The sequence below is a fragment of the Larus michahellis genome, chromosome 4 (assembly GCF_964199755.1).
Source record: "Larus michahellis chromosome 4, bLarMic1.1, whole genome shotgun sequence".
In the NCBI taxonomy this organism is placed as follows: Eukaryota; Metazoa; Chordata; class Aves; order Charadriiformes; family Laridae; genus Larus; species Larus michahellis.
This window is the reverse complement of record NC_133899.1, coordinates 78,744,570-78,762,625: the sequence shown is the minus strand read 5'-3', so window position 1 is coordinate 78,762,625 and position 18,056 is coordinate 78,744,570. Positions and strand designations below refer to the sequence as shown.

At 42.0% G+C, this 18,056-nt stretch overlaps 1 protein-coding gene and 1 long non-coding RNA gene across 4 annotated transcripts in view; one reads left to right on the top strand and one right to left on the bottom strand.

Annotated features, from left to right (window-relative positions):
* Nucleotides 1-14,564: 14,564 nt before the first annotated feature.
* Nucleotides 14,565-16,580, bottom strand: KCNJ11 (potassium inwardly rectifying channel subfamily J member 11). 2 transcript variants are annotated; one of them, XM_074585820.1, is made up of 2 exons: nucleotides 16,363-16,580; nucleotides 14,565-16,191 (listed from the first exon to the last, which is right to left on the bottom strand). In XM_074585820.1, exons 1-2 carry the CDS (start codon nucleotides 16,437-16,439, stop codon nucleotides 15,237-15,239), a joined length of 1,032 nt encoding a protein of 343 aa, XP_074441921.1. In that variant the 5' UTR covers nucleotides 16,440-16,580; the 3' UTR covers nucleotides 14,565-15,236. The 2 variants fall into 2 exon arrangements, with proteins under 2 accessions (XP_074441921.1, XP_074441922.1); XM_074585821.1 differs by having other exon boundaries at nucleotides 16,408-16,580.
* The window catches only part of LOC141742750 (uncharacterized), a 27,492-nt gene continuing 25,968 nt past the window's right edge, over nucleotides 16,533-18,056 (top strand). Inside the window, exon 1 of one of the 2 annotated variants that reach the window (XR_012586840.1) lies at nucleotides 16,533-16,929. This is a non-coding gene — a long non-coding RNA (uncharacterized LOC141742750). The remainder of the gene's footprint in view (nucleotides 16,930-18,056) is intronic. The other variant, XR_012586841.1, reaches the window with a different exon arrangement.

The following is an 18,056-nucleotide window of genomic DNA, read 5'->3' as shown; positions in this document are numbered from 1 at the left end:
TGCTGACTGGGCCTGATCACCCTGTTCTCCTGCATGTGCCGTGTAATGGCACTGAGGAGGATCTGTTCCATGACCTTCCCAGGCACCGAGGTCAGACTGACTGGCCTGTAGTTCCCCGGATCCTCCTTCCGGCCCTTCTTGTGGATGGGTGTCACATTTGCTAACCTCCAGTCAGCTGGGACCTCCCTCAAGGCATGCCATAAGTTTTTGACCAGAGTTTCCCTATATCTCCTGTTTCATTGTTGGTGTTCAATGTTACACTGCTTACTACACATAAAGCCACAGCTCATTTTCAACTGCAATAGTTTTATAATTCTTAGTCTAAATACACTCTTTCTATGCATTTTATTTTTTAGCAAACAGAGGAAAATTAAGTGCCGTAAGTGTTCACTTATTTGCATTCACTGGGTATTATAAAATTACTAAGAACTTAGTAAATCACATATGCTTTTCAGTCTAAATAAGTATCTCTATTTTAACAATTTACTGTTTGCAATACTCAGACAAAAAAAATAACCAGGCAGTCATCTGCCCTGATGAGTAGATTTAGTTCAGTCTACAGGTAATTACAGTACCATCAGAATGGTTTTTATTAATTTATCTATTAATTATTTACAGCTCCCAAGTTGCATTTTAGTTGGCTCACTCTTTGGATTAACAGCTGCCTGTCTTTTGGTTGGACTGATTGCTTCTCTGTACATTAAGCACTATAAACCACATAAGTGGTTTCAAGTGTGTAAATTTCTCTTGTGATTGTATTACAATTTCTACATTGAAAACTGGTTTTGCAAATTATTTTATTCTAAGGCTGATAAGAGCGACTACAGCCAGCACCAGAATACCCCGTACCACTGTTGTGCTCTTCAGCCGCTGCTCCCAAAAGCAGCGCTCACATGCTTTTATTCCCATTTGTTTAAAGCAATGTTTTCATTTAGTACTTTGGTGGCTGCAGGCAGGCTGGAGATTGCTAAGCCATCTGTGCTGTTACGTGGCACCACAGACTGCGCTGGCTGGATTCAGGTTGGATCCTGCAGCTGTCTGCCTGCCTGCATGGCACCAGCCTCACTGAGGGCCAGGGATCACCAGTCGGCATCTTATCCATTTGATCTCTGCCGGCTTATACATGCTTTGTTGTAGCTCCTCTTTCAGTCTAGACATGTCCTAAATGTTTCAGATGACCCTTGGGCTCCTCAGGACAAAGCCGGGGTTGCACCAGTGTTGCATCAAGTATACACAGAGCATTTTTATTTATATATTTTAAATAAATAAAGTAAAAATTGCAACATAGTAGTTATGAAATAGGGAAAAAGTAGAAAAGTAGTACTGGGATTAGGTGCAACGCATTCACATACTGCCACAAAGGACTAACTGAAAAGATGCAGTTTGACTAAGAAAGTGGCTAATATAAATCATCCTGCTCACGCCTGATACACATGTGTCATCAGTAGAACTTCAAAGTGGTAACTCCCAACTGCTTGGTGATACAATTTGTTTATTATTCAAAAGAAACAGCGACAAACTTGGGCATCTAAATAACCCTTTCACAAATGAATTCATGTGGAAGAAACTTTGGAGGCTGGCTGGCTGCAGCTGACTGTACAGTCACATATCTGGCAGCAGTGGTGGACTAAACATTATTTAATTGCGGGTCTTCAAATCAAGAGAATTTAATTGCATGTTTTAAGCAAAAAAGCAACAAAATATTTTTATGCACTATGACAGTATAGTATCTAAGCCTTTGTAAAGTGAGGAACCGACTCATGTTTATGAGTTGAAAAAAATAAAAGCTAACTAAAGCTTATTTTAGGCAGCCATTTGCACTGTGTAAATGCAGCTCACTTCTCCCATAGCTGTTCTCCTTGGTGTACGGCTCTTCAATGCTGCCCAGGAGCTGGTTGCAGTCTGTCCAGCGCTTGGGGCAAGCTCCTGGGGCAGCTCCCACCACTGGCTTCCCAGCACTCCCGCAGCTGGGGAGGGAGGACATCATCTGCCCACAGCTGGCAAGAGAGGGGCAAAGCTGCCCTGCGATGCCAAGGGCAGCAGCCTGCCACATCTCCAGGGCAGCAGAGAAGATCTTTCTGGCACTGCATCACCTGCCTGGACAGAGGCAAGGGAGAAGCAACCCGCGTACCTTCCCAAAACCCTCCTGACAGCATGCATACAAGCAGGAGAGAGAGAAAAAATAGCGTTCATTTCTTTTTCTTGCTCTTTTTAATTTAACATGCATCTGGAGAGAAATGTATCCCTTTTTTCCTTACAGTTCCACAAAAGATACTAGCATTCAAAGGAAGTGTACAAATGAAGCATTTGGAAGAAGCTGCTTTGAATTACCAGATTGTGGGCTTTCATTCCAAACCATTAATACTAAACTTTTTATCTGAATTATCCACAAGAGAGAAAGGTACAAATTTTCTTCTGGAGTAACGTGCAACGTAGCACACAATGTAATGCTGCAAGAGAAGAGAAAGCAATTCTGCTAAAGCACCAGGAGGATCTGAAAGCTTTTCAGTTGCAGGTGCGCATAGAAGAGAACAGCACTTTTGTGGCTCCAAACACTGTTCATGTTTCTCCAGATGTATGTGAGTACAATAGGAAAGAGCTTCCCATCAAAATCACTTATGAGACTCTTAAGTCGCATCCTCTTGAGTAGACAGCGCCACTGACTGTCGTGGTAAGCAAACTGTTTTGCCATGCATTGAGGGTATGGTTTAATTTCTGGAAGACAGTAGCTGTTTGGATTTCCAAGTTGGTAGGGCTATGACTGGTATTAAAACAGATATTATTCAAAGCAAATGTCCACTTTAGGACTCCCAAATTTTCATCTCACTGTTACAAGGATGGGTGTTCTTTGTCTCCAGAGCTGTGACAGTCATTTCTTCTAACCCAGACACCCTCACGTGAACACACAGTTAATCCTATGTGCTCACACAGAATTGCTCTTAGTAATACTATATATTTTCTCCAAATAGCTATCTTAACTGCTACACTCAGTTCTCCAACAGCTGGTCATTTCCCTCACAGGTCCTCAGGAACTATAAGGATACATTTCCCTAAATCTTATTTAAGATGTCTGGAAACCATTTCCCCAGAGAAGGCACGTTCTGTTCACAGAAGGCAACTTGGGCCTCTCAAAAACTGGTTGGTCATAGTCACCAGATCTCTCTAACTAGGGAAGAAAATACCCTTCAAACACATCTTTGTTTTTTCTTCAGGGGAATTTCACAGCTGCATCTGGTGCAATTGTGAAACCCATCCTTTTTCATTTTGCCTATCTTATGGGCTTCCAGCACAGGTTTCTCTGGGGCTCATGATGCTCAGTATCTGGGGGGAGGGGGCCAGCAGGGGGAAATCCCCAGTCAGCACATTGCAGTCTGTATCATATCTTGATAAAATTTAAAGAAATCTAGTGATTTGCTTTTTAGCCCTACCAGAGCTGGATGCAGTACAATGTTTAATGGACATGCCAACTGCTGTGGAGTCAGATCAGTGCTCTGGAGCGAGATCAGTGCAGCTGGGTCCTGGATGCCCAGCTTTATATGCACAGACATGCCAGAAACAGAGTTTTGAGAGAGCTGAATCTAAGGAACAACAGAAGTACTGCTCCTGATCAGATTTCACAGACTGTCATGAACTAGCTTCATAAAGTATTAAAAAAAAAAATAAAAAATACTACTCAGATCTGACTGTCCCAATGTGAGACACATACATAGCACTGCACTTTGCAGTGCACGAAAAAGAAAGAAAATTGTTCCAGATATACATCCATATCTAGCTCGAGGTCTAGATTCAGATTGAGAAAAACAGCTAGCCTGAGAATTTCAAAGTGCCCACAGCACCTGTATTCCTGCCTACCCCACTGGAAATCAGGGAGCCTAATCCATTGAGCAGACTTGACAGTCTCTGTCTCTCAGAAAATTTTAAGAAACTCTTACACACACCAAAGAAAAAAAGGGGGGGGGGGCGAAGAATAGTGCTTGGAGTTTGTGAAGTATTTTCCTGAGGAAGTATTCTTTAATAGGATAACACTGATGCTTTACAAGAAAGTAAATAGATTGTTCCTCCCGCAGCAGGGAAACCACTTCTATTCCATAGTTCACCACCTTTTAAATTGTGCTGACATAGCTGTTTTGGGAACTGCGAGAAGGACTAGCAAGGGGAAGCTGGGAACTTCATAAGCCAGGGAAAATTTAATAAAACACATAATTACATGTTACATTTGTTATAGAAGTACTAAAGTATGATAAATAAGTACATTTTCATATCCAGAGGACTAGCGGTTCATTGTGTTTAAGCTATCAGAAGAACATTATTTCTCATTGTATTTCTTACTGTGATGGGATCCCTTTTGCGTCCTATATAAATAATCAAATATATAAATACCAAGGCTATAAAGAGCTAAATAGTCAAGATTCTTTGACCTCCTTTTCACATCTTTGTCTGCTTATCTCACGTTAGCAAATACTATATCATCACTCTGTGTCTCTGTGTGTGTAGAGTAAGTGATTTTTGCCCTGAAGAGATTCAAATCCAGTGGTTACTGGAGGAGGATATGATCAAGGATAACATCAGACAAGAGTTACCGGGCCACTCAGGCAACTCCTTCTATAACTACGATCTGTGCTTCAGATAAATTCTATGGCTTTCATGTTTGGGGAAAAAAAAAAAAAAAAAAATTTGCTTTCAAAGTAGTGTACAAAGCCTGAAGAAACCCATCACAAAAGAGGTATTTCTAAGGCTTCCAGGTATGTATAATACATCCATGGGTCCTTTCACTTTAAGGGCAGTACAGAGCACTATTTGATGTAACTTGAGGGGGAAAATAATTTTAATTTTGTTTCAGGTATACAGAGTCATTTGGGACAGGAAGGTGTAACTTACGAATCACTGCGCAAGCATGATTCAGCCCCAGGAGACCCTGGTTATAGCTTTCTATCAAATTAGTCCACGCAGTGGTTCAGTAGATATGTTCACTTGGCATGTTATTTTTGCCACAGAGAGTCTCTACAAAAGTTCCAACAAATTGATATGAACAAAGGTTGAATTTAACTTGGATTTTTGCTTTCCTTGAATTGTTTTATTTCAAATGAGTGAAGAATGTTATATTCCCCACTAAGAACTTTGCTAAAAGTAAAGTTAGTAAAAAAAAAAAAAAAAAAAGCTAGAAATCGAGGTTCTGTTATCTTTGATCCAGCCGTTCCACTACCAGTTTGCTTTCCAGGAGATATCATATCTGACAGGAGCAATTTCACTTTCTCTCTCCCCTCTCAATCACAAGATGTAATTTCGTATTTACCCTGCTGTAAAATTCTAGTGGCAAGAAAGCAATATAGGTTTTAGATTTCATACTCGAGAACTGTTAGCATAAACCCCTTGTCTGGGGTTCACTTCTTAACTAATTAGTCCTCAAACCATAGATCTTCACCTATTTTGTAGCAAAGTAACAGAATATTTTAGTTGGTGGAAGTGATGGCAAATGGGCTGAAAACAGCGTGCTCAAGACAAGTGCTTAGTTGCTATTATGTTGATAGGACCCATACTTTGGTCTTATTCGTGCTGCCAGAAAAAACCCACACCCTCTAACAAAGAGCGAGATTCCTTTTTTTAATATATGCAGTACGACACCCTATGTATGTACATATGTGAGTGCACTGTCTTACTGACTCCGGGTACAGAGCACCCAGAGAGCAGCAGGCGTATACTTTTTCCTGTTGCAATTCTTTCTTCTGTAACAAACCACTCTTGGGTTAGTATCCCAAGAGTATTTTGCTGCAGCAGCTTTTTAATGGAAAATTTTCTCTCTTACTTTAGCGGAGTCTCCTGTTGTCTCCAAGATAAGAAAAAAAATCCTACACAAACCACAGTCAATAGGACTGTCTGTCTTGAATTTTCCATATCAAATTTTGTACCTGACAACATCAGTCGTTGTATGTACATATCAGAGCCACAAAGACTCAGAGACGCAGGGTGGTTACCTGAAGCCAACCAAGTCATAAAAACTAACATTGGAGAAAATGGATTATATTTTTGTATGAGCAAACTACAGTTCTCTCCAAAGGCATCTGACAGTATTAAAACATTAAGATGTGAGGTTTTTCATCCAGCAGCTCAACACTGTAGAAAGAGCCTTTCAACTCAAGCTTGCAGGTAAATTATTGTTTTATTCTTGTTTGTTATCTCTTAGAAGTTAGTTTAAAATTGGATACTACTTTGCAAATACTCAAGCTCCTTTTAGTGTAGCTGGATAATGGAATAAGACACCCCACAAAGTTGTTAGAGGTATTGGAGTCTTAACTAAAGGAGATTATATCTTTAAAGAAGTATTTCTGTATGTCAGAATAATGTGGAAATTATTGAATTTTCCATTCCACAGTTATGCACTGAATGAGCTATAGCTACACCATAAACTTTAAAAGTGAACCAACAGAACTTTTCCACTATAACACACTAAGAATCAAATCAAACCCCTCTAGTAATGCTGAACGGTATTTTTTTTTATTTAAAGTGCTTCAGAAAAATGAATGAAATATGAGTGTCAACACACCATTTTAGTCAGGCATTCTCTGAACTACATCCAGATTTTTTTAAGTCAGTAACAAGACATCTGTTGAATTTAGCATACTTTGGAGTAGTTTCTTTGAGAATCAATGTGAAAACCAGTCATGACTGAATATTGAGCAATGAGAACATACTACTAAAAATTTTGTGGACTAGCATAAATTTGGCGATACTTTTTAATACAAGATTGTGGATAACTCCCTTTATGATAGGGGAGTATAACATGATTACTATTGTAAATAATTATATTTCTTCCTACTTTGTAGAACAACATAATAGGGCTGCTAATAAACTGTCTCTGAATGCAAATCAGACACACAGAGCCCTTAAACTATTAGTTTTAGAACAGAACAAAACTATAAAGGTCATTCTAATAATATAATTCATGAGCACGATTCTCACCTCACCAGGAAAACATTACTGGAAGATATGGTAAGTGACAGTACAGCTTATGCAACAGTTCCACACCCCTATATCTCCCACAGGACTCTAGGTTTGGAATCAGCAATGCCTGTGTAGACGGGGAAGAAATAGGAAACTGCCAAAGAGGTTGTCCCCAGGTTAATACTTGTTAAACAAAGACCTCCTTTTTTGATACAGAAGTCACCTGAGGGAGGCAGTAATGGGTCTCTGGCAGTATAGACAGAGGTTCACAGAGATACAGAGAAGGTTTTTGAACACAGGACAGTTTCACATTGGGCCTGCCTAAGGCCAAGTCCAAGCAAGGGGAATAAGGAGGCAGAGAGTCTTAAATTTTTACTAGTCTTCAGGTAGTTATTTAATGTTACGGGACATCAGTGAAATGTGAAAATTACAGTTTTAATAGTAAAGCACAAACCACTCAGCCATCATGACACATTTATGGAGCGGCTTTGGTGCCAAGACCTTTATCCTCTTCTCTCTGAAAAAATAAAGTCAAAGATTCTGGTCCATCTAGCCAAGAAGCAGTTACCACTCTGAAGGTTAAGTGCATTACAGCACACACAAAGGCTAGCATGGATGTGACACTTCAGTGCTATGACTCTGGAAGGAACAGAGACCGGGTGAGTTTAGTTACCTGGTTTAAGGGACTACTCCCAGTTGAAGTAGAAAACAAGCACTATGAGAATGAATCCTGTGTAACTTGCAAAATAGAAACACAGAGTGAAGAATGTAGGATGAGATGTGAGGTTTCTACTGAAGATGAAATTTTTGAGGAAACCTATATTTTAAAACTTGATTGAGTTCCGCTTCACAAAGGAAACAGACTCTTTTCAGTGAGGACAGATCTGCACATAACAGTAGAAACATTTGTGATACCATTAAAATATCTTGAATGGTAATACTGTAATTTAAGAGTTCCGACCTCAGGTCACAGAGCTATGGCATGCTGTGGAACTTTTAATTTTTTTTCCTCAAAAACATGTTGTTCAAGAATACAATAGAAGTGACATGCTTTTCAGGCCACGTACAGTAATGAGCAAAATAAGTAGAAAAAAAAATGTAAATAAAGGAATAACAACTTTGCCACAATTAAAAAAAAAAGGAAACACAAAAGAATAACTTTTCAAACTGATCAAATATCACTATCAAATGCATCCGTTTAATAAAGTAGGTAGATTCTAAGTGTAAAGATCTCAGCTATAGATGTCCAGATAACACTTGATAGAAGAAAATCTGAGTAAATAATGGCTACGTCCTACAGAGACATTTCTAAAGACAGATGCTGCCTTTGGAAAAATATCTGTTTACTGCCTATAATTCTAGATAAATTCTCAGTAAGCACGAACTTTCTCCATGGTTGGTGAAGCCAGCTGTTAGTTCCTTCATATCAAGCGACCCTTCTGTATTTCGTGACCAGCACACCCAGAGAGTGCTAGTCATCTTCTAAAAATGTCACTGGGGATGGCTGCATAGGGTACCTTTTTTACCCTCAGAGTCCAAGTTTAGAATCATTTTACATAAGGATCTGCTCTCTGGGCACTCTGCTCCAACAAAATCCATACGTTTTGCAAGAAGAATACTCTGATCTTCCTGCTCATCTCACTGGCCTTCTTTTCCACCCACCCCATGAAAGAAACATTATCTTGCTAACTTTTCTTCTCAGGTTTTAAAGCTAAAGTAGAGCTAACAACACTGGAAAAATGCACCTGGGGCAAAGGCAGGGTGTGGAAAACACTGTTCCCATAACTTGTATGCACTCATCAGGAGACAGTGCGAACTTAGAGCCATAGAATCATTTAGGTTGGAAAAGACCTTTAAGATCATCGAGTCCAGTTGTAAACCTAACACTGCCAAGTCCACCACTAAACCATGTCCCTAACTGCCACATTGACACACCTTTGAAATACCTCCAGGGATAGTGACTCCATCACTTCCCTGGGCAGCCTGCGCCAATGCTTGATAACCCTTTCAGTGATGAAATTTTTCCTAATATTTAATCTAAACCTCCCCTGGTGCAACTTGAGGCTATTTCCTCTCATCCTATCACTTGTTACTTGCAAAGAGAGACCAATACCCACCTCACCACAATTTCCTTTCAGAGAGTTGACAAACAGGGCAAGCTAATATCAGACCATAAGATAAACATTCAAGTGCTTCAGCATATAGAATTATACAATATGCACACGGGCCATATTCTCTCATGCTAGAGAAAAATAAATAAAACAAGATTTTTTTTACTCACAAGGCCCAAGAAGGAGCTCCCAGGACATGCTGAAGCAGAAGGAGACTTTTAACGTAAAACACAGGGAACAGCATCACTGTTGCAGCAAAAGCACCATCAGGGACTATTTGAGTCAGCTGCCCACTCCATTAACCTAATAGTGGCCAATCCTAAGAGGGAAATCCTGGTGCTAACGAACTCCCTGGCAAGCTCTCTTGGATTTAAGGGCCTAGGATTTAACGTGGGGGCCTGATTTGAAGCTCACTGAAGTCAAGGGCTGCTGGCATTGATGCTCACTGTCAATCTCTGTGCCTCAGTTCCACTCAGGAATAACATTATTATGACTATAACAACAACAATGCTATTTGTACGCTGTGCCTGTCCTCTCTTGGGCAGAGAAAACAAATGCAAAACAACAAGCAGGTATTTGCCACTTAAAACAGCAAATGAACAAGGAACAGCCAGGAAAGGAAAAGGGTGGCTCCCACCTCCTGCCATAGCACATGGCAGCCCTGCTTCCAGCTCAGGGCCTCACCACACTCACAGCAGCATGGGCAGAGGGATGGGATGGGATGCTCCATGCCTTCTGCCAGGGCAGGGCCCAGCTCCTGTGAGGGGGGGAAAGAGAAGACCTGTGCCTCTGTGAGGCTGCTGTCACGAGGATTGAGATGGGATTGAATGCTGAGCTTTGCAGTAAGGCAGCTGGTTAGGATACCTCTCATAGACCTGCCATCTGTCAGGCACAAAGGTTGACAGGGGCAAGTGGCAAAGAGCGGCTGCAGGTTTTGATTTTTGAAAATTACTTTTAAAGTGAGTCATTCCCCTGTGATGATTCTTTAAAGTCATATTATGTATTCAAGTAGGGGCGTGAGCCAGAAAAACATGCAGCATACCATCCTCTGCAGGCACTCAGCAGTGCTAAGTGCAGGATGGAGGCAGCGGTATCTGCAGCCTCTCAAGAATGTCTTCTGCTCTTTTAATAGTTCTCCTTAGGGGGGTGTGGAGGTTTGTATCACGTATCTTTCTCCTTTGCTGAATCAAAAATAGTACACTGAGTCATTTGTTACAGGCATTTAGACAGTCACCAGCCATGTTGAGCTCACGTCCCACTGCCTGCTCAGGTCCATCTTACGCAAAGCCTCCTTCACACAAGGGTCTTCTCATCTCAAGCAGCAACTTTGCATGAGTAAGGTCTGCAGCACTGATTAAATACCTCTTTCTGCTGCAGCATATGCTTTCAGCAGGTTGGCAGATTACATGCTTTGTTCCAAAAATCCACAGAATGGGTGGGAATTTTTCTACTGCTTTCCAGGGCAGTTGGGGTTTGAGATATCCACCTTGGAATGGGGCAGCTGTCCCTGCATGAACACAGAGCCACACAAGAACATGCACTGCAAAGAGCATTCATTCTGCCCATTTTTAGTGGCAACGCCACTATGACTTTGAGCATGGGGAGAGGGAATGGTGTAACCAGGGAGCCTAAAATACAGTGATTTTGAACTTTCTTCTCTTCTGCCTCAACCCAAACCTTAAGGGCTAAACCACTTTCCCTTCCACAGGAACCTGCAAAATTAACATGAGCAAATGATCTATGGTAGTTTATTAATATCCAGTTCCTATGAATAGATATTTCCATGCTTTGTACAAGGAACCATCGTGAAAGTCACAAGCTTGGCAATTTCACAGAAGTTTTTGGGTTTCTAATATCTATTTTATTTTTGTATTTTATTTCCCTGAGCACTCTTGTGTTTTATCCCAAATCAAAACAATCTGTGCTAGCAGACTGACAATAATTACCTTTGGGGGTGACCAATGTACAAAGAAAGAGTGGAAAAGGAAGGTAAACATGAGGAAGCAAATTCAGTTTTCAAAGAATTATTAATTATTCATTAGTTTGATATTATTAACTATTAATAAATAACTAAACACAAGAATCAGTTGCCACAAAGCCCTCCTAACACTGACTCCAACAGGGCTCTGTTGTGACTTGTACCTTGCCCAACACGCAGCAATATTTACCCACCGGATTGAGCAATGCTGATCACGCCCAGCCTGCAGTCTCGCCTTACAAGGCAGACTGAATTTTGACATTGACCGTGTTGCTAATCTATGCTAGCATGTAAGCCCTGGACTTGTTAAAGACTTTTATACCAACCTCTCATCTGCTTTTTAGGTGTCTGATCTCATCTCAGCATTGCCACACCTTTGCTGGTGTGAAGGTCTTCAAAGAAAATAGTTTATTACTTCTTGACATTGTCTTCCCACTGTGTCACTTGTGGATTTTAAATGTATTTTTAATGTCCCTGACCCTCTTCTGCCTTAATATGCAGCCTCTTGAGTTCAGTTCTGATTTGTATCTATTTTACAGAGAGATTTTCCTACTGAAGTGCACCGCTACAATACCATACTTACTATGTGCCTTGGGGGATAAAGAGACAAAGTCAGACCTTTTTATACTCTAATTTTGTATATGTATGTCATTTGATTTCATTAGGAAACACAACATGAAACTGATACACCCGGTGGCTATGTTCTTACCAGCAGTCACTACAAGTATTTTAAAACTATGGCATATAACACAAGTGCTCTCCAGTCTCTTTTTCTGATTAATAAACTCTGTGATCCTTCTGTCCATCCAAACAGTTAACAAAATCCAATTTGAACGGACTAAACAGTGTGAAATATGAGTATAAAATTATAACGGTCTCTGAAGCACATGAAAGGCAATTCCTATGGACACAGTTGGTTCCACCACACCCTAAATTCAACAATGGGTCACTACAAAACCTATAGCTTGCCACTTCTTGTTTCCACATCCTTCCCTCAGTCAGGGCAAGCCCTGAGCATGTAGCCCCTGGCTTCCCTCAAGCAGGTTTCTGTGGAGAAGAAATGTGGAGAGGTAGCAGTGATGGGAGCCACGGCACACTCCCTGCAGCTGTTCAGCAGGATCCCAACTGCAATACTACCTACCAAAAAGCAGATGTAGGCTGAGAGAGAAAGTTTAAAAGCCCACTCACTTTGGACTTCAACTATGGAAAACGCAGCGTTAGCTCATTGCTAAGAATGAGGACTTTTCTACGTCAAATGATAGCACTGACGCCTTTTCAGAACCTTCCTACAGAGAAAAGCGGTGGTCAGCATAAGTACAACTTTAAAAACAATTTCAGATATTTGTGTTCCCAAATACTTTGTAAATGACAAAATGAAAGGATCCTCACAAAGAAGTAATATCCCTAGTACAAAATAAATACATTTATTCTTCCTTGCTCTGCCCCTGAAATGCTTCTGAACGTTTTAAATGGTGAAAGAACAGAAGAATTTAAACTTACAAGAATCCTGACATTCAAATTCACCAACACTTTGATTGAAATCATTTGCTATGGTGATTTTAATAGTACAAACCCTGCCTTGCTCATAATATTATGATGCCAATTTATTGCAAGACTTCAGAAAATTAGGCAGATTCTTGTAAAAGAAGTGACATAAACGGTGGTCCTGAAAGCAGCCCAGCGCATGCACACTGTTTCCTCCTGTCTTTCCCCTCCTATCTCACAGTGAACAAAGGGAATTTTCTACTTCTGTAGCACAGATTTCCCTGAGGGAAAAAGAGTCTTGCATCAGTTCCTGAAAATAGTTGCATGGTAGTGCTGCTGAAATTGCTTTACATTTAGGTCAAATCTTGGCAAAAGTTTTAAAATGCTACCAGAGCTGAAGAGGTTTTATGTGAGAACCTTAAGGTGTATCTTACACATTCAAATAAGGCACTAAAAGGAGACTATGGAGAAGCCAATGATTTCAAGTCACTGGAAAGCTAACTCTAATATTTTATCTATGACTCTTGTAAGAATAGAGCAGTGATATTGTGACAAATGATAAAGAACAATGAACTTTCAAAGGAACAAAGGTGTCTAGGAAGTGCAAATAGCTCTACTGTAAGTGCCACTCCGATGAGCGATGGAACAGAGGCAGTAAAAGGGAAAGCTGGAAAACAATGTGACAATTAGACTCAGTCTCACAGAAGAAATTTAATCAAAGGCATTTAATCATTCTCTATTTTAAAAAGTAGGATTTTTTACGATTACAAATGTAAAATATGCCTTTCCAAATTTTCTTTGCTGACTACTTGTTAATGCTAATTTGACTGTCTTTCATTGTGAAACACACATCACATTTTTAGAGCTGTACACAGAATAGTATTGGTGTATTGGGAATTTGGAAAATGAACAGGCATTTATTCTCTTAACTGGCAGTCTGATAATGCTGATACAGGTCTTCATAAAACTGAAATACATAAATATTAAAAACATAACTACTATTTTATCATTTTAAAAAAACCCTTTGATTTTACCCAAACATTATTTCATTTTATTATAGGTGCCTGAAAATATTCCATAGTCAGTATGGAAGTTTTGTAACACTTTTGAATCAGTTTGTCATATTGTTACACTGACAAGGCATCAAAAATTTGCCATACTATTGCCAAAACAAACCATTTCAGGTGTCTGTCGTGAGCCACATAACACAAGAACTTGATACTAGAAGCTCCTTGAATAATTGGGTTTGAAAGTAACATTGTGCCCCCGCACAGCTTGTGCAACAAGGTGTTGGATTAGTTCTGTAATGTTTATTTAGGTTTTATTTGGACAACATTATCTTTTTTTACTTGAGTAGCAGTTTGCCCTGTTAATAGCACGCTATAGTTAATGCTGCTATCTCCTAATAGCCCTGCATAGAAATAAAATTGCCGCTGTTACTAATATCCCCAGATAGAGGATTTGCAAGGTTGTGCTAAGGGGAATTGCTCCTATTGTCACAGTGGAACTGAGGAGGTGAACATGGCTCCTTCATGTTTGCTGGTAAAGGACAGATCTTGAATTCAGCTAAAAACCAAGGCAGGCACCAGCTGTGTAGGGAGGTCAGGATGTAAATGGAAAGGGAACTGTTCCCTCAGCAGGAGTATTGTTTGTCACACAGCATCCCAGAAGTGACCACGTTGTCTTACACATCCTCCCTTTCCCTAAGCACAAAACCCTCGGCTTATTTTACAAAAGGGAAAGGAGTGAAAGGTTTTGCTTACTGCATGCAGATGCAATTTCAGCACTCAGCATTGCCCTTTCCTTTAAAATATCTAATTCTATTTATATTCCCCGATTATCTGACAGAATTCAGACCAACCTAAGGGAGAGATTAATTTTTTTACTGGGTATCCTATTGCCATGTGGCTCTCTGTGTGTGAGCTTCTCTTCCTTTGGAAATTAGAATACAGAATTTTTCCTATTTGTAATTAATGTCAGTTGTATACTATCTGCTACTCTTTTTAAAGGCAAAGCATTGCTTAATATCAGAAAAGTACAATCCAAAAAAATATTCCTGAATGTTTTATTTTGGAAGTGTAAAGGGTTTTAAAATAAACAAAGTAAATATTCAAATACATTTCATATTGCACATGGAATGGCTCCATTCAATATTGATGAAGCAAATCTGGCAGTTAATTTCTTTGAGATATAGAGTATAATACATAGACACTTCCAGATCTGCTCTTGTGTCATACATAAAATTGTCTAACTTCTTTGTTATCATGTAAATCCAGCCTACTTTATTAATTATTAATATTTTATTTTGCTATATTGATTGTTCAAGTTAGAAAAAAACAGTTAAAAACTATTGACTTTAGGACACAGCAAGACCCTAAGTACTGCAATCTTTGAGGATAAATATATATTTATTTTTTTGAGCAAATGTCATTACCTGCAGTCAAATCAATGCAAAAAAAAAAAATCGTGCAATTAAATAGGACAGTCTGAATTGAAATTTAAAGCTGCACACCATGTTTTCCTACTCCCAGTGCTGCTTGAAATCTCTCACACCTTTAAAAAAATATAATTAGCTTTAGATTTATCCCACAATAAATAACACCAGAACATACCTTGTGCTACCAACCTGAATTTAAAAAAAAAGTAAGAGGCCACCTCAGTGTTTTGAGTTTATGCAATCTTTCAGACATAAAGCCCTAATGGACTTTCCCATTCAAAAGGCATCAGGAAGGCTCATCACTTATGGTAAACTTGGGCTTTAGCTTGACAGACCTCTTCCTTATTGTGCCTTTAGGGGACAATGGCATGGTGTCCATAATGCTCTTGTCCTCCTCCAGCTGCCTAGCAGTGCAGGAAGGGGTGGGCACTTTCACTGTGTTGCCAAATTTAGAGTAGTCCACAGAGTATCGCCCATCTTCCTCTGCCACGATGGGCACAAACCTTTGGCCCCAGAGGATTTCATCTGCTAGGTAGGAGGTTCTGGCTTGAGTGGTGATGCCGGTGGTCTCCACCACCCCTTCCAAGATGACAATGATCTCCAGGTCCTCATGGTGGTGAAGGTTCAGGGGGGAGATGTCGTAGAGGGGGCTGTTCTTGTCTATTACGTGGTAAATGATGAGTGGGGAGACAAGGAAGATGCTGTTGCCCCCCACAGGGTTCTCCATCTGGATGTCAATCTGGTTGAGGGGCACCACCTCTCCCTCCAGGCTGGCGGTCTTCTTCACCACCTGCATGCGGATGGTGGCGCTGATGATCATGCTCTTCCGGAGGTCACCCACCCGCAGCATGAAGCAGAGCTTGCCCTCCCGCAAGGCAATGACCGCGTGCTTGCTGAAGATGAGGGTTTCGGCCCGGCGGTGGGCCTGCGAGGTCTTCATGAAGATGCAGCCCAGCATGATGGCATTGATCACCAGCCCCACAATGTTCTGCACGATCAGCACCAGGATGGCAGCCGGACACTCCTCCGTCACCATGCGTCCCCCAAAGCCGATCGTCACCTGCACCTCGATGGAGAAGAGGAAGGCAGAGGTGAAGGAGTGGATGCTGGTCACACAGGGCACAAAGCTGTCCGAGCCCCCTGCCGCCCCCTCTCCGGGGCTGCGCTGTAGCCGGGTGCTGTGGTCCAGGTCCCCGTGGGCGAAGGCGATGAGCCACCAGACCATGCCAAAGAGCAGCCAGCTGCAGAGAAAAGACATGGTGAAGATGAGCAGCGTGTGGGGCCACTTGAGGTCCACCAGGGTGGTGAAGACATCCTGGAGGAAGCGCCCCTGCTCCCGGATGTTTTTGTGGGCCACATTGCAGGCACCGTTCTTGCCCACGAAACGCGCCCGTCGCTCGCGTGCGCGGTACCGGGCATGATCCGGCACATCCTCCGCCAGCCGGGTCAGCACGTACTCCTCGGGGATGATCCCCTTCCTCGACAGCATGGCTCCCCGCCGCCGCTCCGCCGCTCAGCACCGCCCCATGCAGCCGCCGGGGGCGGGAGGGTACGGGGGGGGGAAGGGGGACGGCCGCGCCGCGGGGGCCGAGCGGGTGCACGGCGCCGCCGCAGCCCCCGCCGTAGCCGGCCCCGGCAGCGCGGCGGCGGGGAGATGATCAGGTCCGCGGGGGACACCAGGCGGCGCCGACGAGGCCGGGAGCGGTCGAGCCAGGCCACTCCCGGCCTCGGTGCTGCGGTGCCGGAGCCGGTACCGGCCCCTGGGCGATCCCTCAGCGGAGGGACGAGGGGCTGAGGCGCTGCTGCCTGCGCGCGCGCGTGTGTGTGTGCGGAGGAGCCGCGCGCGCCTCCGCGTAACGGTCGTTGGGCAACGGGCGCAACGGCAGGCGGTTAAAAACCACTGGGCACTGCTCCTCAAGGTCGCCCTGTGGGAAGGGAAGGGGGAGCTGAGTCCTGGATTGCTCCCCGGTGAGCGCTGGGTGCGTTTCTTTACCTTTTTACCTCAGTTTTGGTGTTTGTTTTGTTTTTATTTTTTATTTTTTTCCTGAGGAAGGGGGAGGTCGGGCTTCGGGTCACGGTGATGTGAGCGATCCCCTTTCCCCAGAGCCGATTTCTGTAAATATTTGTTCGAGGATGGATTTGCTGCCAGTACCTGGCTTGTGTTAACAGCAGCTACTTTGCAGGATGGTGTGGTTTCAGGTTGGGCAATTATTCTGTGAAATAGAAAACAAAATGGTACTGGGCATTTTTTTTAAAGGAAATCTAATGGAAAAAAAAAAATCCTGAAATTCAGTTGCATGTCTCTCTGTAGGTAAGAGGAAACCATTCATCTAGTGAATCGGGCAGGCGGTGGTAGGAAATTTGCTTTAAGAGGCCAAGTCCAAGGACGTAGTGGTTAAACAGAGACCTGGAAGTAGAGAGGCTCCTTCCCATTTAGAAAATTTGCTAGAGTTATTTAGCCTTAACTAAGGAAAGATTTGTCTGGAAGAAGGAGCTCATGAAATCATGTGAGCTGCTCAGGAAAATGCCTACTGTCCAAATAGCAGTAAATATTGCAAACAAATAATCCATCTACAGATGGTTAACCCACAGTGGCATGAACTTCCAGACAGCCATCAAAATTGCCAAAAGAGGTGCCAAAAGGAGGCAGGAAGCTAGAACTTGTGTGTGGCAAGTGTCTGTGTACATATAAACGCATACATGTGCATGCATATAAGGATGTATCTTTGCAAGATGTGTTATTTAAAAACACTTCAATGCGACTGCTACACTCTTTAAATAGCAATATTCTCATTCGTGTGTTGACTTACTCCAATTTAAATGTTTTGTTTCTATCCATTTCAGTTTAGACACCAGTATTGTCGAGTTGCTAAAGCATCTAGGATATTCTGGATAAGAGATTTTTCTTTAGTGCCAGTGGGTTTATGATTATATTTTTCTAATTGTATGTGTCCATGGACTTTCCCTTCAGTTTTTACTCTAAGTGCTTTGGTATACACGCTAAGCAGTTATTGGCATTGATTGCCTGGGCAAGGCAATTGCCCAGTTGATGGTTGGGAGCCAACCAGTTGGGCTTGAAATTAGCTTTCACCACCTGCAGCTACTT

What these genes read in the sequence shown, in the direction of transcription:
- KCNJ11 (XM_074585820.1), bottom strand. Translation starts at nt 16,439, where the DNA reads ATGCTGTCGAGGAAGGGGATCATCCCCGAGGAGTACGTGCTGACCCGG. An exon ending in GATGTGCCGGATCATGCCCG is followed by an intron (nt 16,192 to 16,362) that starts GTACCGCGCACG and finishes TTTTCTCTGCAG; the next exon opens with CTGGCTGCTCTTTGGCATGG.